Raw genomic sequence first — 25,333 nt, 5'->3', positions numbered from 1 at the left:
AGCATGTAAGAATGGCTTCGAGAAGCCTGTCAAGCATACAGTCCACATTTGCTACCATGGGTTAGGCGCAGGGGTCCTGTTTACATCCTAAATTCTTAATCCAAGATGGCACATTCATTTTCTGCTTCGGTTTCATGAATTTCCATGAAAAATGGCAACCACGGTGCTACAAGACCTCAGTGGTGCAACTCAGGTTGGAACTTGGGGCTCAAGTCTAGGGTCCTGCAGTTGAGGGATCCTCCAAATGACCACCCATTAAACTGATAAGCAAATTCCATTTTATTTCTGTACTCATGATAGCGCTATAATTTAAGTAACTTTAAAATGCAAAGCTGCACAACACGGTCACAAGATTTTAAATCAGGCTGGCAACAACTTTTGTTGTTTTAACATCAGGAATGTAAAATGGTTTTAATGCTTAAATGAAGTTTTAATGCCTGGGGGTGGTTGTTAGTGGGGGAAAATAAATTTTACTTGTGTTTCTCCTTCACAAGTGAAGTAATGAACATGTCCATTTAAGAAGGCCTCCCCTAAGTCCCCCACCCAGCTGTACCACTGAGAGTCTTCTAAAAGGCAAAGCTTTGTCACAAAACACGTGCACCTCATGCAAAAGATTCAAATTCTAATCCCCCGCATTTCTAGTTAAACTGAAGAGTTGCGTCAGTCAGCATAAACAGTATTAGACTCGATGGGCCACTGAATTGACTCGGTGTAAGTCAACTTCATGTGTCCAGAACCCCAAGAAGTGTTAGGACAGGTTTGCCCAGGACAAAGAAGGTTTTGGCCACCCTCCGTCTATGCATGAGCGTTGTCACCCAGCATCTCTCACGGCTGCTTTTCTCCAATGGGCTGTTTCTCTTTGGCAGCACGTTGCTTAGCTCGCTAACTTGCCTCCATCCAATGTGTTGAGTGCCAAAAAACCTTTGCTCATCCCCAGAGCCCTCTCTTGTTAATGAACATCTTTTCCAGTGGGAACCCCGTGATGTGGCAGGCTCTTGAAAAAACAAGGTGGAAATGTCAAACTGCTGTAGCAAAATCACTGCCTGGGTGAGGAAGAAGACGACATTGAGAGGGGTGGGGGGAGCAGAGTAAAGTTCGAAGTAATATATCTTGATCCCTTTTCTCCCATAAAACCCTGGGAGGCTGGTGGAAGAAGCGGAAAGGCTGAGCTAAGCCTGCAGGAAATTAAACGTGAAATGAAAACACGCTCAAGTTATTCAGCGCTCTCATCCCAAGCTCCAATTTCCCATTCCAGGCCACTGATAAAATGGTGTCCAGTTTCAGCAAAACTTAGAGATGAATTCTGGCTCTGTTCCTACATTCAAGCAAGCTTTCAGGGGAAGAGCTTGTGACTCTGCGAGAAATTTGGGAGAGGATGGGGGAAGGGCAACAAGACAAGGGGGACCGGGGCACGGAGGTTGTGTGTGAGAGGTTGCCGAGAGGATGGGCCAGAGGGAGACAAGTGAGGCACAAGGGTGTGAAAACTAACTGGGAGTATGTGAAGGGCGAAGAATGAATGACAGTTTCAAAGGACTCTGGCACAGCGCTGTGCAGAGCTCAAAGCAAAACTCGATTTCGCAGCTCTTAAAATCTATCTCTTGGAAGTGACAATGATGAAACAGAATTTGTGCCTGCCCGTTGATCAGTGTCATAACACCACCAGGGCCCTGTCTAACTCTGACCCACAAAACAGAGTCACCTGAAACTCGGCATGCATACAAAGGAGATTCCAGAGGTGTGCGCCTGGGGGACATTCTGTCTTTAAAGCACACTCGTACATTTTAATTCATTTAAATGTATCGGTGTGGTTGCAGCCTCCACTAACCTCTCCAGACATGCAGGGCAGACATCCTTAACCAGCACATAGCTCTGAAGCCTCAACACAGGTTGAGGCTATGAGAGATCTTCAGGCTGAGGGACAGAATTGTACCCTTCTCTGCATTTTTTCTAATTCAGTCGCTGCCTACAACTGGATACATTCATTCAGTTCAAGTCACCCATTATTGCAACACATCCTGATTTGGACTCACCCCAAACATTCTGGTTTGAGGGATGATAACATGTTCCTAGGAGTAAATTAGTCTTGAAGCCTGGTATTGCCACTTTCAGCTCGTCTGCAGAGGAGTCCACACACCCTTTAGACTTTCAAGTCTGTATACCCTCTTCCAGTACAGTATGCTGGGCAAGTGTTATTGTTATTCTTTTTTTTCCTTTTTTTTCTGGACTAATTTGCTGTGAACTGTCCCGAGACTTTGAAGTATGGGACGGTATAGAAAAGTTTTAAATAAATAAAACACATCTTTCCTATACAATTTATATTCAGAGATGATGTATCCCATGGATCCTCTCCATTTAACCAGCTTTCTGTACTGTACACTATATCTAGGTTCTCCTCTCAAACCACCTGCCCTTGCTCTTCTAATTTGGCTCAGAGGCTTCTAGCATTTGCAAAGAAACACCTGTACATAGTCTGCAACCTCTGGTGCGCACAAGCTCTGTTTTGACACTCCTTGATAGTTTTCTCTTACCCGCACAGCCTATTCCCTCTCCTCCTGCATTTGAGCAATCAAAAACTTTTCATCATCCTCTAAGGATGATGTCACCCAAATCAGATGCTTCCCAGCTTCTGTCAGTTTTCCCTAAAATTTAGCTTTAAAGCTGCTCTGCTGCTTTTTTAATGTTTTGTGCCAACAGTCTCGCTCTGTTTTGGTTCAAGTGCAGCCCAGTCCTCTTATACAAGCCCAGCTTGTTCAAAAAACTAACAGATCCCAAACCCTCCTTTCTACACCACTGTCTCATCTACACATCGAGGCTGCTTTGCTGCACCTGTCCAGCTACTGCAGCATGTAGAACAGGTCGCATTTCAGAGAAAGCCACCTCGATGGTTCTGGATTGTAGCCTTCTATGTAGCAACCTAAATTTGGCTTCCAGACTTCTCAGCTACATCTGCCCATGTCATTAGTACCAACATGGACCATGACCACTAACTCCACCCCAGCACTACCTACAGAGCTAGCTAGATGGCACATATCCGCAACCCTCACTCCAGACAAGCAAGTTAGTACGTGGGTTGCACTGCCCCCACAAACCCAGCTATCTACATGTCTAATAATCGAAATTGCCACTCCCATGAGCCCCCTGCCCCTTGCAGGCACATCCTTGGTGCAACAGAATGTTTGCTCATCTTCTGAGGAATGCATCCCCTCTAAGGAATCATTTCCCCCTTCCTTGGGGTGGCACCCTCCTTCCTCAAGCCCCCATTCTCCATGACAGCAGGAGAACTGTCACCCAGGAATCAGGACCAGGCATTTGGTCCCCAGGGGTCTCATCAGCCAACCTTACTGACTCTTAGGTTCTTCAGGGCAATATCCTTGGCTTGAAGGGAACCAGCATGTTCCCCAAGAGCCAAGAGCTCATTGACCTGAGTACACACAGCTTCTTTCCAGCTGGTAGACAGTCATACCTGTGCCACCCATTGCAATACACTGCATAGCCCACTGCCATCTACCTTCAAAGATGGGTTGTTTTGTTTGTTTTTTCTACTGAGAGAAGTTGAGGACCTTACTTTTAGTTATTAACTTACAGTTACCAGATATTTGCCATGAGAAGGGAGGACAGAGTTTTTTGTCCTGGCCCTGCAGCTGAATTTGTACAGTTGCTCAGCCCTTTTGTGTGCTAATACCTTTGTAAGGAGACTGAGACTTTCAGAGAGCTGCCTCCTTATATAGCTCTAGGTAGGTTGATTTTCCTGAAGCCAGTCTGAGTGGAGGACCTTGCTGGACAGCTTTTATCAATGGTACAATCGGTGAAGGAGTATTTTTGCTCTGTTCATTGCACCTTCACCTGACTTTCTAACGCTCTGGCAGCCATGCTTCTCAGTCAGCCCGTGCAGATGTGTAGGATGCAATTCTTTGCGTACTTAGAATAAAGTCCTAAAGACTCCCAGCATTCTCCAGCTTGTTGACACCTGCACAGGATTGCATCTTTAGATATACAGGTGGCCATGTGACTATCTACCACCAGATTAGGACCTTGGGCACCTGGCCTTTCTTATTCAATTGCAACTGATGCTTTTTGTGGGGGAACAGTACTACAGCCTGATCTGAACAAAGTTCACCTGACTCTCCTGACCCATGGCCAAATGTCGGGACTCTGACAAGCACGATGGTCCTGTTAGCAAGAGTGGCTATGCATGGGAGACAGGGAGTTTGGTTTGGTAACAGGGAGTTGCTTGATGCACAGGATTAGCTATGGATGAACTACAGGAAACAATTCACAGCCACTATAAATTCAAAACCGCAAAGTGGTAGCTATTTTGGGCTGCTTATTAACTGCAGTTTTGGTTTGTCCTTCAGTTGAAAAGTCTCCAGAGCAGGTAGCAAAATCATTAAGAAGACAGTGCTGTCTTTGGGTTTACAGTGTAAAAGGCGCGACATGAAAGGAAAAGGAATGGGAAAGAAAAGGAAGATAAAGTGAACACAGGCGATTCTTGTAGTCGCAAAGACCTTAAAATGGAACTGGAAAACACTGAAGGAGATGGGAATCAGAATCAATTAACCAAGCTGATGGAGCAACACTGTTTCCTGCCTCACCCTCTGCTGCAGGTTCTTGGAATGCCTGTTAGAGGGGGAGGAAGCACCTTATGAAGCTGGTTTCATCTATTTAATTCTTTTCATTTTTATTGCAGGTGCCAAATTTAGATCATTAGTTTAGTTTTCCTAAACTACTTTTCACTTAGCTAAAATGTTCAGCTCCTTTCATGAGTAGCTTCAAAGAACTATTTTTTGAAAGTAGTCCAGAAACACCATATCATCTTATCTGAGGTTTTCCCTGACTAGTTAAAACATAACATTTTTTGTGTGTCTTGTAGATAATATGCACTTTTTGGAGCTCCTTATTAGGTTTAGTTTTGTAGTCTTTTATGAATAGCTTTCCCATTTACCAAAAACTTAGGGTTAGAGTTAGGGAAAAGAATCTACGTGCTGTAATCCCCCCACCCCACCCCCCCCGCCAAAAAAAAAAGCTTTGGCAGAAAGGACAATTCTTGCAGGAAAATGGGTCAGTCCTCTTCCCATAGCATCATGGTGCACAAAAAACTAATTCCTCCATGAATAGTAGATATGTATAGGTATGACTATAAATCGATAGTAGCCCTGTTCAGGATCATTTTCAATTCCGACCTGCAGCATCTCCAGGTGCGCTGGCCTGGCTTCTGATATTGAACAGGAAGATCCAAACAGGAATTCTTCTGGTGTTTGCTTGAATGTCAGTAGAACTCCCCATGCAGTTGCACACTCTGCTCTATAAATGTTTTACTCCCAGTCAGGTCGTTCAACATGACAAGAGACCATGATGCTGGAGTGCGGGGAAACTCTGTGACCAGCAAGCACCTTGTTGTCACAGTATACATGCTAATACCATACGCATTCTTTTGAATGCCTGAAGAGAGCTCATATAATGTACTTAAATCATTATATAAATAATGAGCGATGCATAAACTAGTTAGATATTATATTCTGTGGAGTGGTATACACATATTAGCAAGTAATGGAATCAGAGCCTATTCAAAGAGCCATCTGGGTGTGTGGTAGCCACAGAAAAAGGCTGGGTGTGTTGCATCAGCTGCCATGCACAACATTTGGGTTTCTCTTGCAAGCCAAACATCAATTTTCAAGGATTGGGAACATCATTTTTCTAGGAGTGACAAGCAAGGTTTGTTGCTTGTGGCAGGAAATAAACTTTCCAACAGCTCAGGGTTTATGAATTTGATATACCACATACCTCCTAGCCATCTGAAAAAGTGCTAATACCATTGTATAAACATGGAGATTTAAATTGGAAGGCAAATTAAAGTTCTATTTCATAATTAAAATAGAAGAATCTGCAACTGACACCACATATTCCGATATGCATTGTTTCTATTTGAACAGAATTCAGTTTCAAAATGGCCCAGAGAAATCACAGCTTGGGGGCTTCCTGTTCCTTCTAGGGTTCCTTTTATTTCCTTTTTTTTAGCATATCTCATAAACATATTTTAGTCCACTCTCATTTTTCTGGAAAAACTTGTAAAGAAATAAAAAGTCTGTTTATTTAAAAGAGCATGAATTCAGGCCTACTAAGAGTAGACCCATTCAAATGAGTGAGACTTGTTATACTAACATTTGATAAAATCCTAGGAATGGAGCAGAAGAGACGAATAACATAAAAACATTATCCTAGAAATAGTAGCGATTAAGATATCTCTTTCTGCAACGCATGTTGAAATCTTTTAATCTCTGCATTTGTACATCATTTATGAGCATTTGCATTTCATTATATCTCATTTTGAAGGAGCCAAGAGGTAGTAGGATTGTTTCATGCTGTACTCAAATGGTTTCAGTTAGTCTTTTTCATCTGCCCAGATGTTAGGGGTGTTTTTCGCTCACTCTCAGTGCTCAGCAATGGTCAACTTTAATACATTCATCTTTGCATATCAACTGCAGGTTGGTTCCAAAAACTTCATGAGCCTTTGTTTATGTTATTGTTAGTTAAACCTTTAGGTTCTGATCTACTAGGATTTTCAAAACCAACTAAACAATTTGCCACATAATAAAATGTTATGACTGGTAATGTGGATCAAAACTTAATTAAAGAAGAAAGGGAAAGATTATGCTGGATGCTTTTGGAATCTGACATTCCTTTGTTGGTGCACCTGGGAAAGGGATGTAAGGGTCCAAGCACAGGAGTGTAAGTGATGATGTTATGTGGGTGTTAGAATTCAGTCTTAGTCTCCACGGCTGCAAAATTACAGACACTGGGAAAAGGGTTGCTCAGATTGTCCCCAGGCTGATTTGACAGAACTAGTTTAATTAAGAACCCTGCCTGTAGCCTGAAGGCTGGGACCTACAGCAGGGATGCCTGGTGCAGCACCTGGGTATGCCATTGCACCCACAAAACTCTTCTCTCCCTGGCCCTTTCAATCATATTTTTAATAACCAATGGAAAGCATTAGGGTACCAGGCTCTCTTTCGCCTTCCCGAACCTGCCACTGTTCAGTTCTTCAGTGGTCAGGTAAGAGAAAGCAAAACAAAGGGCTAGAGAGGAGACAAGGCTAGAGAACAGGAGCTGGGACAGCCAGCGAAAAGGTGTGAGTGGGAGAGAAGGAGCAAGAGCTGGGACTAGGAAGGGAGAGAAACAGCAAAGAAATGGGTTGTCGGAGGGGAAACTCAAGGCTAGAGCCTGGGAATGGGGGGAGACAGGGAGAGAGAAAGCAGAAAGGGAAAAGCTTTGTATGGACCAAGGCCAGAAAGCAACTCTTTCCATTCCCCTCCCTCCCAGCTCCTAGCCTTGCTGTTTCTCTTCCCACCATCTCTTGACGCTCATAGCAGCCATTATGTGACTAGCTGCAATCTCCACAGGAATGATGTGGTTTCTCAAAATTCTCAAATGTGTCCACCTGACCAGCTGGGGTGGGCACAAACTAGGTGATCCTAGTTTAGGATACGCTGAGTCTGCCCTTGCAGATCAGGCCCAACCTGCTTCTAGTGTGGGATAACCTGTGAAGTGCAGGGTGGAATCAGCCCAGTCCATGCACCAGGGAATTAGAGGCCACTAGAAATGCCTGGCTGCTTCTCGACCATTGCAATTTGTATGGGAGCAGATTTTTCTGTAGAGGCCTCCTGTCTGTGGAGTACCTTCCTAAGCAGATCCACCTAACATCTGCACTGCAAATGTTTAAATGCCAAGTAAGACTTATCTCTTTCAGCAAGCATTTAATCTCTAATCTGATGTCTGATTTTTAATTTAACTGTTATCTCTTTAATAATACTCATAACATCCTCATGTTATTTGTGCTCAAGACTACATGTTTTAAATCTTACATAGAGGGGTTTTTTTCCCTCATTGGCAGAGCACTTGCTCTGCATGCAGGTCTTGGGGATCAGCCCTGACTTCTTTACATAGGGCTAGGGAAAAAACCAACCTGAAACCTTGCGGAACCAGTGCCAGTCAGTGCAAACAAGAATGGAGGCTCAGTAGAATAAGGGCCTCACTCAGTGACTTGGTTTACATGACCCAATGATCCATTGTGTCCGTGGTGGAACCCAGACCACTTCCCTCAGAGTAGCTTAGTGTCTTCCAAGGAAGCCATCCTGGGAAACCGCTGTCTCGATTTACCCACAGTGTGTTCTCGTGTCACACCGAGCTGCATGACCAAGCCCCAGCATGGGTAGAGGGAAATGACAAGAGAGGTGCTTGGCGAGAGCGGCAGACAGTTCCCTTGCCACTCCTGCCTGTCTTGCCTGTGATGCTGCCAGCGGCCACCTTTCACGTAAGCAGTACACTGGAGGACTGTCCCTGGCTGCCCCCCCCCCCGCCCACACACACACACACACACCCTTTTTAATTTTATTCATGTGTTTGCTTTATTTTTGTGTGCAATTGTTGCAATGTTTAAATTAATTTTATTTTTTCTAATTTTAAAAAATTCAACAACAGCAGCAAAAATCTTACTTCTTGCATGGGGGATTTGTTGCAGTTTGACAGCCCTGGATACTCACTTCTGACTACTTCTGACAGCCATCAGAAGTAGGGTATTTTCCCCTGAAAATAGTGATTTAGGCAGGGCAAAACAGGACAGTTTTGACAGGGCAGTTTTCAGATTTCATAGGCAAGGCCAGCAGCAGTGAAGAAGGGGGTGAAGGGCACTTTTCCATCTTCCTGAGCATCTGGAGTCTGTCTTAGGAATGTGTGGGGAAGTTGAAGGCAATGTGGCTCATAGGGGAGGAACCTGAGGATCTCACTGCAAAGAGAGAAAATAGCACCTAACTCCTTTCTCAAGCAAAGATCACTTACAGCCTTGCTTTCCCTTGACAGCTCATCCTTTGACAGCTATCAAGACAGAGCACTATTTAAAAAAAAAAAAAAAACCTATTTGGAGCCTCTCTGGATCTATGTGCAGGGCTGGTATTTGTTGCATTTTGACAGGCAATACCCCACAAGCAGACACTGCCCAGGTGGGAATTCATGCTCAGACCTGTTAAAGTGCATACTGGTGCACTTGTGCAAGCCAAATTAGAACTTTTTTAAAAAAAATTCAAGAAGCATAAGTGCATATTTGAAGTGCAATTAAAAAAAAATTGACAGTTCCTCCAGTGTGATGCTTGGGAAATGGTTATCACTGCATGTTGTTTTAGAAATTGCTGTTTGCATATTCAGGAGGAAAAAATGGTGAGGGGAGGGGAAAAACTGCAGCAAGACAAGTAAGGAGGAAGAAGAGAAAAAGCAGCTTCAGCCACAAAGTCTGCTGGGATACTGGCTGAAGGGCCATGTGGGAAAATAACCCATGGTGAGCCTGACTGTCTGCCAGGCATACAGTGGGCTGTTCATGAAACAACCAACTCACTAGGCCTTATTGCCAGAATGGGTTAGCCTGATGGGCAAACATGCGTAGTAAAAGGCAGCTTCCATTTTTATTGCTAGGGGGTGGGTAGTCTGGTTTTTAATGAATGTCAAACATCCTAAGTGCATTTTCCAATTGAGTGGTATATAGATTTAGCAAATAAATACAAGAAAAAAATGAAGTAGAAATACAATTTCTATTTTACTACAGTTCACAAACAACTCTGATTAGCACTAATACACTGGTGACTTCTGCTTTCTGTACGGCATAGCTATTCTAAGTGAAAATAGATGTTGGGACAAGTAAAATGTATGAGCTTTCACATTACTGGGGAGCAGCTTGTCCTAAATGTAAGCAGGGGGCAGGATGGAAGACCTGGCAAAACTGAATGACTCTCTACCCCATTGGTACACTTATGCAGTTTTAGACTCCAGGCTTAATGATCTTGCAATGGGTGGGATGTATCTTTCTTCTCTTCAACGTAAGGCTGCTGTAAGCTAAGGCTGCTGCATTTGTGGGGCCTAAACTCTTGCCTTTAATTTCTGCCCTAGTGGCACCACTGCTCTAACTTCTGAGATTTAGAACTTCACTAGCCAGCAACATGAATGCTCATGTTATATATCCAGTTATATATCCAGCTCTTCCATGGATATATCCAGCTCTTCATGCTGCTCTCAAATCAGCTCACCCGAAGCCTCAAGGTCAGCTGTATTCTTCTGAAGGTTTTAACTCTTAGATATGAAAGCTGCTTTGATATTTGGCTCTTGCACATGTTGCCAGTACAGTCCTCCCCTCAGAAGTTGTGTGTCAGGGTTTCTCTTTGCCTGAGGACACTCCTGGATGTTCTGGAACAGTTATACAGTACACACCATGCATATTCAGGAGTCCCATGGTGAGTTGTTAACACTGACAGAAAGAAATGTGTTTGCCATGTATGGACACATGTGCACAGCACATGTTCTGCTTGCAATGCACGGCACCCTTTTCTACCTGCTACCCACTCCCCAACGCACAGCAGGGTCATCATCCTGGACTCTGCATCTGCAGATCAAAGATCTATGGGGTTGGTCACATCTGTGACTGGCTGCCAGCTGGGCTGCTTATGGGGGGGGGTGCGATGTCAACATGTGGGGAAGACAAAGCAGACTGATGAGGGAGAAAGATTCAGCCAGTCCCAGTGCGAGTCCTCTTCCTCCTCTCTCTCCCTGTAAGAGCGTACTCCTGTGTTGGCATAGTTAGACCCCAGCCTCTTTTGTCTCCCCTGCAGCACACACTCTGTTTGATCCGCAGCCACTCTGGGCTTCCCCCTTAATTGTTAGAGATCACTGTCTTTTGCGGAGAGTGCAGGCCAGGCCAAAATCTCACTCTTAACTCAAAAGCTGCAGCTGGCAGGCACTTGTGCTGACGTACTTCCAGCCATTTCACAGAAATGAGTGATCGTCTTGCTTTTGCTGCAGCTGCGTGAATGTGAGACAGCCCATCCCAGGACCGCATGGGGAGGAAACCTCCAGGTCACCAAGATGCTCCTTGCCAGCCCTAAGCAGACAGCAAGAAATCTTCTTTCCAAGATCAAAGTGAGACGCTGGCAAGACTGATTTGAGTGGTTTACAAGGGAAGTTAGACACAAGGGGTGGGGTGCAGGGGTGAGAGAACAGAAATAAACAGACTGGGAAGAGATCTGCCATCCATTCTCACTATCCTAGTTCTCAAAAGATACAAAGGACATCTAAAACAACCATTCAAATTGCCTTAAAGTAAAAAACAACATCAACAGTCTATTAAACTCATGGCAAAATGTGAAATTTTATGTGAATACAAGAAGAAGGCTAGCACAACACAGTAAGTGTAGTCACTTCAGCCGTGAGTCTGTCTGCACTAAGGGCACCCCAATCATTGGTGACGTTCAGGTGCCTCTGCAGCTTCATAGAGGGGATTAGATAGGGGCCAAACCAAATACAGGATAAATCAGCCCAGAATGCCCACCCACCGTTCCAGTGCTGGAACTTTTGTTTTAAATTCAATACAAATTTAAAAATTGCATCAGCCAAAGGCCATACCAAGAAACAGAAGCAAATAACACAGAGGAGCAGTGAAGTGGGTTTTCTGGAAAATTTTGAATTGGATGGTTTGTCTCTCATCCAAGAAGCAGCAGCAAAAGCAAGATGATCTCTCATTTATTTGCAGTGGCTGGAACTCATCTGCACAAGACTCTGCCAGCTTCAGTCCTTTGAGTTAGGAGACTGGGCTACAGTCTGTGAAATTAAGCTAATCTGCATAGGTTCATTTGCATCAGAACATTTTCCATTTGCACTGGGAAAGTTGTGTCTAACAAAGTCATTTCACTGGAGTGTTATTAATATAGCATGTTTATTTTACTTGAGTTTAGTAAAAGTTTTGTCCCATTACACTCCAAGTATTTCACCTGAAATAATAATGGCGGGGAGGGGACATTAAAAGACACACTATGATCCAATGTTATATTGTGTAGAATTTGGTATTAGAATACTTGTAGAAAAACAGGAGATCTCCCTTATGGTGTTTTACTTTTACAGAAAGAACAATCGTTCCTGAAAACAGGAGACATGCTAATTTTGACAACCCAATTATGCTGACAAGCACTCATCTAGGTCAGCTGTCTTCCACTAACATTGCTGAGTACCTTGACTTTTGCCATCTATACTTATTAGTTCAATTTCATGCGGAGACATAATGCACTTCAGTGACATAGCTGTATTTTCTCACATACTTGCAGCAAGGGACAATCACCTGAAAAACAATTACTGGATTAAAAATGCCAAGCTTGCCTGATAATTTATTTGCAATTGACATCTATTCATTGTTACTAATGAAGTTATTAAATGGAAACATTCCCAAGGAGAAAAAGCACTGGAAAATGTTCTACCCCACACCACTGCACAGAAGACAATAAGCCACAGTCATTTTTCATCAAGAAGCAGAAATGATGACAACTGGTTCTAAATCTGTTTTAATTTTTGTTGCTTTTAACAGTTGGGTCTATACTGCTGATTTACTCTTATGCTATGGTATGTTTTGGGACTGAATCTTGAACATGATGATTCCTCCAAGCAAAACATACTTGAGGGGTGGATCAAGAATGAGGACACAAAACTGGTGTTCACTGACAGCTGTTAAACTTTCATCAAGTTGAGTGGGGTGCCTTCTAAAAGTTATCTTGTATGTCAGTCACTCAAAATGACCCCTAGCCTGAAGCAACTAGGTGTCTCTGAACCCTTATGATTGAATCTCATTGGCTTCTTCACTCAAACATGCCATTTCCACTTTCAGTGGCCAGACTCAGACAGTCAGAAGGAAAGGAAACCATAGTGGCTTCTTTTCCCGTTCTCACACTGCATAAGTTGCCCTTGCACTGCACAGTTCTTTTTTATTTTTTTTAATAAAAAAGAGGTAAGATACAAATTAAGAGGAAAGGTGGGGAGAGAAAGAATATCAAGGGATATTGCAGAAATATATAATTTCAACATCTAATAAGTTCACCAAAAAGTGAACATTTCTCTTCTACCCATAATCAAGTCAATCGGTTCTTAATTAAGACTTGTAAACAAATTAATCTAGTATATCGCATTAATTATAAGTAACATCATAGCTTTAGCACATAGATCTTTAGCAGGTCTTCTGTTTATATAATTAGTTTCACCATTATTGCATACTCAGCTAGCTTATTTTTCAAAACTTCAGAAATTAGGAAGTCTTTTGCTTTCCACTTTGATGCAATTGTAACTCTTGCCGCTGTTATCATATATTTATATAACTCTTCCATGCTCTTTGGAAGAGTCTCTGGTATAATACTCAATAACATATTTTTAGCATTCGTAGGAAATTTCTGTCTTCCCATGTGTTCTTCCAAAATCTTCTGATTTATCACATGTCCAACATATATAGTAAAACATCCTGTCTACTTCTTTACATTTCTAACATTTTTCATTATAATTCTTATCCATTTTCTGTATATCTTTCAGGATAATATACCACTGAAAAAACATTATACTAACTTTCTTTTAATGCTTGACTGGCTGTAAATTTTATCCTTCATCCATTGGACTTCCCATTGATGGGATAATATTTCTTGTTCAAAATTCTGCATCCAACTTATCATACATGTTTCAGCCTGCTGAGTTTCAGTATCAAAATGGAGTAACTGTTTAAAAATTTGCCCTAATAAATGGTCTTTTTGATGTTTAGTTGTCATTTCAAAATCCATTGGGTCCCCTATTGTACCTTTTCCAGTTTGAATTTCCTTTTTCAGTCTTGAAACCAGCTGAAGTAGTGAAGAAGCCATTCTATATTTTTTTCTTCATCTTTTAGTTCTTGCCGAAGCTTGATTCATCTTTGTTGATCAACCATATCTCCTTATGTTATAAAATCATTTTCCGTAATATGCTTCTACTGGAGACATCAAAAGGGAAACGGAAGGACTGATTCTCCTTCTCATAGTGTACCACATTTTTATTAAACCATTTCTAAGTGCATGGCTATTATTTGGTGTCAAAGCTTTTTTAATAGAGTCTTTAACCCATTAGTAATTATGTATTCCTTATTCAAGATCTGCTACTTCCAATTTCACTAGTCTTTCATTAAAATTAGGAATTCAATCTGCAATCCAAACCAAGCCAGCCACATAATAATATAACTTAATCTCTGGTATTGTGAGACCTCTCTTTTTCTCATCCTGTAAGACTTTGAATCCAATCCTTGGTTTTTTACCATTCCAAATAAAGATATTCAACTGCCTTTGTCACTCTTGAAGAGTTTTCCCTGTATAAAAATTGGTATTATCTGGAATAGGTGGTTCATCTTAGGCAGAACATCCATTTTTATAATGAAAATTCTTCCCAATCAGGACACTTTTAATTTAGACCATTTCTTTAAGTCCTTTTGAATCTTCACCCAAGTTGTTTTATAATTATCTTGAAATAAAGTCCCCATCATGTTTATTACTAAATACTTAACTGGATTGAAAGTTATTTTGCCTCCTGATTTTTTATCTTTCTTTCTTCTTGCTGTGTTAGCAACTTTAATATAATGTTCATTTTCTTCTTATTAATTTTGTAACTGGAGTAAAATCTTTTTTTTTCAATTTGGTCTTCCAATTCATAAATCTTGAACCACAGTCTAAATATTGAAGAGTTTTCAGTAAAAAGGGCCAAGGTACATTATCGAAGGCCTTTTCTGCAACTAGAAAGATAAACACCGTTTCCTTTTTCATGACAAATTCAATAGCATTAATCAGAAAGCAAACATCTTTCATAAACCTCTTTGTGACAAAGCCAGTTTGTTCTGTATGAATTCATTTTTCTATGTATTTTCTTAATCTTTCAGTCATTATTAAACAGTGCACAGTTCTTACGTTGTCTGACTGGGGAAATGTGTGGATTTGTCAGTATTTACAGTGCAAAACAAGATGGGGACTCTGCATCTTTTTTCTGCTGAGAAAGCAGCAACCTGGGAGGGTGACTGGAGGGAAACAATTCTTTTTGTTGTGGAAGGAAAAAGATTAAGCAGCACCTCTTGCCTTTCCCTTCCTGTTGGTACGCTTCTGAGTATACTTTCTATGGCTACTTTTTAAAAAGAGTTGAATGAAAGGGCTCAGGGACTCCGTGTGACTCCTGGTTTGCCTCTTTGTTGTTCTCACTAGATCTGAGGATAAGTAATATGTGAATTAATTTGAATAAGCAGTGGCCACATATAGGACTGCTTATTGCACATACCCTGTTTTTATCCTTTAAATTTAAGCTGAATAATAGGCAGTTAGCTTGTAAAATCTGAAAGTTGCTTAAGAAAAAATGAAGGGAATGGTTTCATCTTTCAGTTGAAATTACCAATGTGGCTAATAGTTTAGTGGTTATTAATGTTTTGGGTGTTGTTGATTAAAATAGGTTCTTGCAGTTGTTTGGATGATTCCTGGCTATATGTAAGTGTGAGGTAACCCAACTCTGGCTGCCAGTATAGGGGGTTTTTTTTAAAGAGGACTTTATGTTGAATCCTAATAATTCACTCACAATGGAAGCTCACTAGGGTCTTGGGCTGCTTCTTATCTTGAACTACAATTAACTACACACATGATCAAACTTTAATTTCATACATAGAACACATTTCCATGTAAAAATTATCAGGATGTGTGGATTGTACTATGTGACAAGCTATCTATGTTGTTTTCTTAACATGTGGACATGCCAGAAAGCTATAATGGCCGAGATGAACAGTGGGAATTCTTCATGGCAAAGATCTTCATTCTGATGCTCCTACTTAGTTATTTTTCCTTCCCTCTCTATATTCCCCATCACCCTTCCTTCCTTCCTTCTTCTGGTAGGTGCATTTGTCCCTCAGAAAACCAAAATTACATCCTACAGTTCTTGTTGTGCTCTTCCTCTCTTACTATTCTTCCTCATTGCAACTCTTAACATGCATCTGGCCATTCCATTTGGTGTGTTTAAGTGTCTGTTTCAAAGCTCGCCTTCAATCTAGTTCAGGTATTATTTTATTTATTTTTTAATTTATTTTTTGATTTATATCCTGCCTTTTTCCTACAAAGGGCTCAAGGCAGCTTACATCTCCTCCTCCATCTTATCCCCACAACAACAACCCTGTGAGGTAGGTTGGGCTGAGGGTCTGTGACAGGCCCAAAGTCACCCAGTTGGCTCCATGGCTGAGCAGGGACTAGAACTCAGATTGTCTGAGTCCCAGTCCCATGCTCTTAACCACTACACCACACTGGCTCTCTTATTTAACCCACAAATTGGCAGAAGAAGGAGACAAAGCACACAAGGGATCAGTAGGGAAGAAAGGGATCAGTAGAGAAATGGGAGGGCAGGGTGGAAAGGTCACCTTTTAGCAGTGTTAATGGAATAACCCTGCTTCCCCTTCCCTCCTTCTCTACATGAGGCTGGTGGCAACATTTGGAGAAGAAGAAACCTTTATCAGCAAGGCTGATGGAGAAGTCCTGCTTCCCTCCCCATCTCATGCCATGATTTTGATCTATATGCAATGGATTGCTTTTTTCAGAATTACTGCTTCAAAATAACTTCCCATAATTTGGCAATGTGTGAAGAAATTTTCTCACAGGATTGTTTTGAGGCTATACTTCCACACCTCTTTAAAGAAATAGCACCAATATCTACTATAGTTCAACTGGGTTCTTGAGCTGGAACCTTATGCCACAATGAAGAGGTTTTGTCTTTAAATTACCACAATATGATTTTACTAACATTTTCAACAAGAGACTACCATGTCTACCATTTTCCCAACATTTTTAAACAGTTTTGTTGTATATGTTGTAAAAAGCTGCTGCATTGTGAAATTTGGGTTACATTCTGGTTGATTTTGTCTGAGCTTCAAGCATCTCAGAAATAGCAATGAGTGAAACTTCATGACTCCATTCAGGGATTTGGAATTATGAAACAGAAGACAGCAAAGAAACGTACCCCTCTCCATTCCTCACTAACAAGGTCTGTTGTCCCCATTCCTCACCAGCAATGTCACCAGAAGCAGGTCACTTCATTTCGCTACATGAGGACTAGAGTAATGATGTGTCATGTGTGTGTTTCAGCTGCAGTAGAAAAGCCTGTATTGGTCTTGTCTGAGCTGTTAATGGCGCTTAATAACGCTCTAGGGGTTTTAATGTCACATTTCATAATATCAGTGCAATATTAAGTAAAACATTTAGAATCTTCAGGCTGCAGTCCCTCTCTGTGTCCTTACTTTTGACCAAGGACATTGATCTCAGTGTGACTAATTTCCAGACAAACCACCACTCCCTACAAGAGACTGCTGAGATGGATCAGTGTTCTGTCATCACTCTTTTATGGAAGGTTATAGCAAAAGGGGAAGCTGGAAGATGTGTCTTAAATCCATGATTGTCCAACTTTTTATCTTTAACGCACTCCAGATCAATTTCTCAGCTGTGTATTTGCCACTGATTTCTAGTGCATTGCTGTGACTATCTGAGATGTATAAGAGGGCATGCAGTTCAAGGCACAAAAGAGGGATAAAGCAACACCATCAATTCATGTGAATTTATTTATTTCACTGATTTGGAAGTGAGGAGCAAGACAAGTTCAATACCATATCTGTCTGTCTGTCTGTCTGTCTATCTCTCTATCTCACTGCTCTGCCATGAAACAATACCAAAACAGGTTATACCCCAGGCAAAGTCTATGTAGAGGTGAATGTCAAGGAAATGTCTTAAAGTTAGACATCTTTAAGTTTTAACTTCAACAGATGTCTAGAACTCAAAATTATAGAATCACTAATGGCAATGGGGATGCATTCCAGAAAGTAGGTACTGCAACAGTAAACTCCGTTACACATGTTAATAAGAAAAATCTCAGGGCTATGTGGCAGCCACAATCATCAAAGTACTGCTTTTGAGGGTCACAAAAGTTGGGCAGGGACATAAGGAATGATGCAGTTCCTAAGATAATTGGCCCCAAGTGTTTATGGTTTTATATCTAAATAACTAAGCCCTAAATTTGACACTAGAGCTGATTGGCAGCCAGTGCAGAACTTTTGCTTTGCTTTGCTTTGCTTTGCTTTGCTTTGCTTTGCTTTGCTTTGCACAAAGGTGTTGCATGCTGCTGAGAGGAAACTCCTGTTAGCAGCCTTGCAGTTGCATTTTGCACCAACTGCAAGTCCTGGACCAAGCTCAAGGGTAGCCCCGCATTGAACACATTCTGACAATTCAGTCTGGAAGTCTAAAGCACTGTGTCCAAGCAATAAGTAGTGGTGGTAAGCCATCAACATTTCCTGCCACCATTCCTGCCACCGATAATCACTGCTGACAGTCTGAAATCCGTGCCCTGGGACATTTGCTTGCATTGATTTTAATTATAATATGTAATTATTTATTGGATTTATAGCCTCTCTTTAGCTGAAATGATCGTCAGTGCTTCTTGCAACAGATTATACGCACACATGCATACACAGACCTCACCCCATGCTGTAATGTCAACACTGCCTGCTGTCATTTTTGTCAAAGGTTGGAGACAGACTATTTTTTAAAGAATTCAAAATAGTCTCTCTGTCTTTAGGGAGGTGTACATGCACTTTTCTTTCAGCCCACAATTGCCTCTGTTCACAGATTTTATAAGTTTCTGCAACAGTGCAGAATCTGTTTCCTAGATGACAGTATAGTGGCATTACAAACAGCAATTTTTCTTTGAAATCATGTACATCTCTCAAAAGAAACCATCTCCTGGCTCAAGGCTTAGAAGCCCTTCTTTTCTTTCTACCTGCACCGATTTGACTCTCTTGTGCTTATCTTCTCAGGTTTGGTTTCAGAACAGACGAGCAAAATGGAGGAAACGAGAACGATTTGGTCAAATGCAACAGGTTCGCACTCACTTTTCTACAGCTTATGAGTTGCCCTTGCTAACTCGAGCAGAGAACTACGCCCAGGTGAGTGTGTATCACTGGCATACCTGTCGCTTCAACATCTACCTTAAATCAATTGTGATACAAGCCAATTGGGTGAAAATAATTCAAGATACAGAGATCAGATGACTCTATTAAAAAAAGGTTGTTGATTTCAGCCCTGAACTTCAAAAATAGGAAGAAGCAAGTGCATAGTATGTCATAGCAAATTGCTTAGGGCACAATTCTATGCATGTTTAGACAGAAAAAAAGTGTACAACCACCAGCATGCCCATGATTGTGTCCTTACTCTTAGAAAACCTGGAGAAGTCTGGAAGTTAAAAGTTATTTGGTGAAATTGCAACCTTTCTGCAATCCTATGTGCATTACTTGTGAGTAAGCACACTGAATTTGGTGACCGATCATTCAGCACAAATATGCGCATGATCAGACTGTGGGCATACTTACCAGTATCTACATTTCAGAGAAATAAAGACTTTATGAAGTGACTGAAAAGGCACGATAATGTGGGTGTCTAACACTCCCATCCTTTCTGCAACTGCCCATAATACGTACTAACTGGTGATGAGCCAGGGAGCTGTGAGACTTCCTTAGAAACATTTCAGTATTGGCTCTTCTTAATGGGATCAGTGACGGTAGAGGAATTCCCTGAATGTCCCCTTTTCTACCACGGCCAGTCCCTAGGTGGCTTCTTGGCTGCACTCTCAGTCTGCATGAGACAACCGTTGGCCCAACAGGTCTGGCCATTGTCTGTGTATGCGAGACATGCAGCAGGTACCCGATGTGATGGTATAGCTAACTTGGTTACAGCCAGATGGGGATCGCTTGATTTCCATCATGGCCCCCTGGTAAATATAAGACACACACCAGTCTTCCACTTCTCCCAGCAGACCGTGACTTATGTATTAATCACCTCGTGTTATGAGTTGGTCAGCCTTCTACAGACTGCACCCTTTTTCTGCTACAGTCCGATTGGGTTTGCAGTGTTTGGCTTCAGGGTTGTTTGAGGCAGTCACTGACACATAGAGGACTCTGACTTTAACTCAGGAGGATGGAGTGGTTAATATTTTGTGCAGTGTAGTTTTCTCCAAACTTTTCATTCCTGAATTTTAAAGCTTCTACTCCTGTGGCCTTCAGTGTGAGTGGAATGCACAGTAAACAACAGGATACAAGTAAATTGTCTTGCAAATGAAAAGGCACCCCCTTTTCCCTGTGTTGAAAATACCCCTCTCTGTTTCACTGGATAATCATGAAGTCAACTATTAGTTTGAGGGATGTGGGGAAAATGGGATATACGTATTTTCTTCCAAGTTCCATGATCCCCAAGAAGCAAAGCAACACTGGCCAGGAATCTTGGAAGTTGTAGACAAAGATGTCTGGAGAATGCTACATTGGGGAACGGAAGTGGATCTTGGATCCCAATATCATTTCTACCATTAGGGCAATCCAGATAGATTAGATATGTAATTAGCATCAGAGATGTGGTGGAGCCAAGACTCACAGAATTGCAGCACCTTCATATTAGCAGAGATGCTGCTAGCACAGCCCCACCCCAGAATCCCCTGTTCTGAGCTCCACTACAATCCTCACAGTAGGATTAATTTTTCCAGCAATTAAAGATAGTCCTCTCTGTTGTAATGCAAAGGAGGTGAGGTTAGTAAAGTAACCTGCCATTAAAGAGGTACAGATTTAATTAAATCTGCCCTTCCTGTTTTTCACAGGTTGCCAGGCATCTTTATTTCATTGTCTGCTCACCAGTAGCATCAGATTTTAAAGGATGCATGAGAATTTTGTTTCATGTGCACAAATGTACATTCACATTCGCATTAAATCTGGTTAGTGCAAGTGCAAATCTTGAAGTCAAGATGGCTCAGAAAAATCCAGTCTCCTGCAGAATCCAAAGGCCAAATTCATCAAAATCTGAGGCTATTTGAATGGTCTCAGCTTTCTCTGACATCCCTACCTAGAGTTGAATGGGCTTTATAAAAGACCCATTCCTGGTTGAGGTAAAACTTCTGGAACTGCTTTGCTGATATAAATCAACACAGCTTCCAACATGTTTGGAGCCTCCTTCAAAGAAAGAGTCTCAGAAAAAACCTCCCACTCCCATTCATGCTATTATTATTTTTTAAAGCCACAGACATGGTGGCTGATGGCCGGCAGTTCCCTTTTGCTAAACTAATATTCCCCTAACTCATAATGTATCAGCTTCCCCTGCACAAGAGATGCTTCTATCCCTTGAGCGTTTCCGTTGCCTTTTTCTGTACTTTCTCCAGCCATTTTGAGATGAGGGCAGCCTGAGCAGTAGACGATAATCTAAAATGTGGCAGACCGTCAGCCTAAATGTTGGCCTGTTCTTGCCATCCTACTGGCCCATGCTTTCATCACTTCTTGAGTGTTGCTGAGTTGCTTTTCGCCCCCCACCTGACACGAATCTGTAGCCAGCCAGAGGTAAAAGGTCAGAAGTGGAGCTACAGCAAATGGAGCTGGCAGGCTGTGGAATGCAGGCCTTTCGGAGACATGCATTTTCCTACTCTCCATCTGGATCCTCTCCTGTTGCATTCTTTCATCTTACGCTCTCCCCCTCATCACACCTCCCCTCCACCCCCATAGGGCCTCCTGCTGCCGCCGCCGGTAAAGGGCCATTCTTCACTCTTCTCTTTGGTAGGATCATTGTGGCTTTAACATCTTTGACTATCTGTTTGTTGAGTGGGACTTGCAAAACCCTTTGATATTGTCAGAACTTTGCCTTTCTCTTTCTTACCCTGAGCAAAATGGGAAAGAAGCAGGGGTTCAGGGGAACAGACCTTAGCACTAAGGTATGTATTTAATTACAGAATGCCCCAGACACAACCCCAACCAATTAAAAAGATCCTGAACAGAAGAACTAGGGAACACCTCTGCTTAAGAATGAAATCAGTTTGCCTGGCTTAGGACTGTCTGCCATAGCAAGCAGAATTACTATCAGGCCAGGCAGACAGCCCTGGACTAGAGAGACAGCTGGCCTGGTTCATGAGAAATTTGACCTTTCTTTGGATTTCCACCTTTTCTTTACTGTCAAAGGCTCTGTGCCTTTAATGGCTGAATGAGACATTCAGCAGGTTCAGCTTTATTGCAATCTCTGCATTGAAAGGAACTACACAGATCGAATTGTTACCTATCCATGCAATGCATGTTTTTGAGGTACTGAATCTGTCAGAAGGAAATAGTGGCAGACCCATTCCTTGTAATATCAGTTAACTTAAACTGCTGCCAATCAAACCAAAAAGGTCAACAGTGTTCCAGAATAGAGCTGTCTATTCTTTTGCCGTTTGCTAACTGCAAATCTGCTCCAGTGGATGAAATATAGGAAATGGGATTTTGGTACATGGCAGCCAGTTTTTGATCCATATGGAGCCTCTCGTGCCTTTTTCCCAGGAACTGCCATCTTTTTGGTGGCAAGATCTATTACCCTTGACGCCTTGATTATGCAGTGGCACGGACATGATTATGCTCACATTTATGGCTGTTGTCAGAGCAGACTGAGTTCATAGTTTCTTAGTATTACTAGTATAGCAATACTGGACCCCAGGCTCATCCCATGTAGCTGATTGGTGGGAGCTTCAGGACTGATAAAAGGAAGTACTTCTTCACCCAACATTATTTATTTTATTTATTTATTTAGGGAACTTCTATGCCGCCCCATTCGCCGAAACCTCGATGCGGCTCACAAACATACATAAATAACATCCTATAAAACAATATAATTTAACAGTATAAATTAAGTCGCCCTGGCCAAAGAATAAAATGAATAAATAATATTAACAATTAAAATAACATTTGAATAAAAAGGTCTTCACCTGGCGCCGAAAAACAAATAACGACAGTGCCAGGCAGACCTCTCTGGGGAGCGCATTCCATAGATTGGGCACCACCGCAGAGAAAGCCCTCCTCCGAGTACTTACCCTCCTAATTTCCTTCACGGAGGGTTCCCGGAGAAGGACCTCTCCCGCTGATCTCAAGGGGTGGGCGGGCATGTATGGACGTAGGCGCCCCTTCAGGTAACCAGGACCCAAGCCGTTAAGGGCTTTATAGGTCATCACCAACACCTTGAATTGGGCCCGGACTTCAATGGGAAGCCAGTGAAGCTGACGGAGAACTGGAGTCATGTGAACATAACGCCCAGTCCCCGTCAGCAGCCTGGCAGCTCTATTTTGAACCAATTGAAGTATCCAGACCGTCTTCAAGGACAGCCCCACGTAGAGCGCGCGACAGAAGACGTAGAGCGCGTTACAGAAGTCAGGACTATATTCTCCCTCCAATAAGTATGCTTCTGTCGTGCTAGGTGCTGGGGACCGTGGGCAGGATTACTGTCCCTCAGAGCCTGCTTGTGAGCTCCCCACTGGGTTATCTGCTTAGCCAGCCACTGTGTGAACAGAATGCTTAACTAGATGCACCCTTGGCCCTTATATGTTTATGGAGTTTCACTCCGTCTCTCAGTACAATTTACAGCTCTTGTCTCTAGGTTTACAAGTTAAAAGGAACAAGACAAAAGGAAAACAGAAAGGAGAGAGAAGGGGGGGGGGAAGGCAAATTCAGGCACTGGTTCTTAAAGTTGCACTTCGTATGATGGAAACAGTTGAGGCAGCTTGACTATTGATAAGAACCACTTCAGGGGAAACGAAAAGCAGCCGGTCTCTTAGAATTAGTGATTATTTAATGTCAGCCAAACGTGACATCTGGTTATGCCCAGTCCCTGTTATTCTGAAACACTGCAACCCCAGTGGACGCATAAACGGTTGTCCCTTGGCTCAAAAGCGGCTGCAGCAGAGCCTTCTTTCCAAACTCTGACTGGCAAGCACTTGATTTCCTTCTCCCAGTGAGCATGCAATATGAGCGTTTGGAGCATTTTCCCACATTGCATGTGTAGCGCTAGGGCTGATGAGCCTCTTGTGCACTCTAATGCTGAACTTTTGTGAGAATCCCTAATACAGGACATGAAGTCTAGCAGAAACAATTGTAAATCAAATGGGCAGTCTAGCCATGGAAGGTGATACACTTTACATTATGGGTGTAACAGGTACAAAGCAACAGCCGCCTAGTCTCAGTGGCAAAACATTCTGAGTTATAGTATTACTGTGGCTGTTATTGCTCATGCTGTCTGCAGAAGCAGGATTAGATCACAAGGAAAGGGAAGGATTAGACTGTTAGGCACATTTTAAGATTGTTATGGAAATGATGACAAGGTGGTGAAAAGCTGGAAAAGGGGAAAAGGGAACACTAACTACAAAATCAGTAAGCTGAGTGGGGCAGGAGACACACCAACCCTTCATGCACATGGTAGGGATGTCATGAGTGGAGCCGGCTGGAGCCGGAAGTCAGACTAAATGGTCCAGGAGGCCCCTCCTGACTCTGTTTCTGTTTCTATGTCTATGTCCATATTATTCTGAAAAGGAGTTAGCTTGACTCAGCAATGTAATACTTGGACAAGGTCACCTTCTCTGTATCTCTCTCCTGGAGCCCTCTGCTTATAAAATGAGAAGCGTGGCGTAAGCCAACATGAGCTAACTGGTATCTTTCCCTTCCTCCAACCCCCCACCCCAATCTCAGATCCAGAATCCATCCTGGATTGGCAACAACGGTGCCGCCTCCCCTGTGCCTGCCTGCGTAGTGCCCTGTGACTCAGTGCCTTCCTGCATGTCTCCCCACGCTCATCCCCACACAACCGGAGGAGTCTCTGAATTCCTGAGTGTCTCAGGTCCTGGCAGCCACGTGGGGCAGACTCACATGGGCAGCCTCTTTGGTGGCGCAGGCATCAGCCCCGGCATCAATGGGTATGAGCTGAATGGTGAGCCCGACCGCAAGTCTTCAAGCATCGCAGCCCTGCGGATGAAAGCCAAGGAGCACAGTGCTGCCATATCATGGGCAACATGACAGGGCTACAGCCATTGCCCTCCAGACACTGACCGAACCAATGGGGACAGTCAAACCAATCCATCCACTCTCGGACTCGCGGCAGCCAGTGCCCTCCTCAGAGATCGGGATGCAGCACTTTTAGCTACTCTAGGTACCATAGCCTTGCGTATATTACCCTATTTGGAGTGTTTGAAGCCTGTTTGCGGGGTGGGGGGGTGTCCCTGAAATCAGGTACGGGGGAAGAAATGATAGGTGCTTCTACAGCACCAGACACATCCAGTTTCCTGTTCACATGGCATGTTTCCTCTTAAGGAGTCTCTCATTCTCCTGAGTGTCCTTTTTAAAATTATTCACAATGGACACCCTGGCTTCTTCTGCCACCAGAGGTACTTCCAGATGAGGCTTTTATCCTGAACTCATCCTGCCTCAAACACAGAATGTTAAGTGGATTCCAGTGGAAGCATTTGTGCAGCACTTTTCATGTTTTTCCACTGCTGCTGCTTTTTCTTTTTCATTCCCACAAACAAATCTGTTATGGAAGGAAAAGACAGACTGGCTCCACAATATCTTGTGATTGGCTACACTAGAAGCTGTCAGTCTGGAAGCACCCCGATTGCCCTTCCATGAAAGAAAGACAGAAAACAAAACAAA

At 42.6% G+C, this 25,333-nt stretch overlaps 1 protein-coding gene across 1 annotated transcript in view; it reads left to right on the top strand.

The window, feature by feature from the left end:
* Positions 1-25,333, top strand: part of ALX4 (ALX homeobox 4) — a 79,287-nt gene extending 53,954 nt beyond the window's left edge. The window contains exons 3-4 of the mRNA XM_044437277.1: positions 18,683-18,811; positions 24,377-25,333. Of these exons, the coding sequence (XP_044293212.1) occupies positions 18,683-18,811; positions 24,377-24,700 (453 nt within the window). The 3' untranslated portion in view covers positions 24,701-25,333. The remainder of the gene's footprint in view (positions 1-18,682; positions 18,812-24,376) is intronic.

Source organism: Varanus komodoensis, unplaced genomic scaffold (assembly GCF_004798865.1).
Source record: "Varanus komodoensis strain SLA01 unplaced genomic scaffold, ASM479886v1 scaffold3, whole genome shotgun sequence".
NCBI lineage: Eukaryota > Metazoa > Chordata > Lepidosauria > Squamata > Varanidae > Varanus > Varanus komodoensis.
Note: the sequence above shows the minus strand (reverse complement) of the source record. Positions and strands in the feature narration are given on the sequence as shown.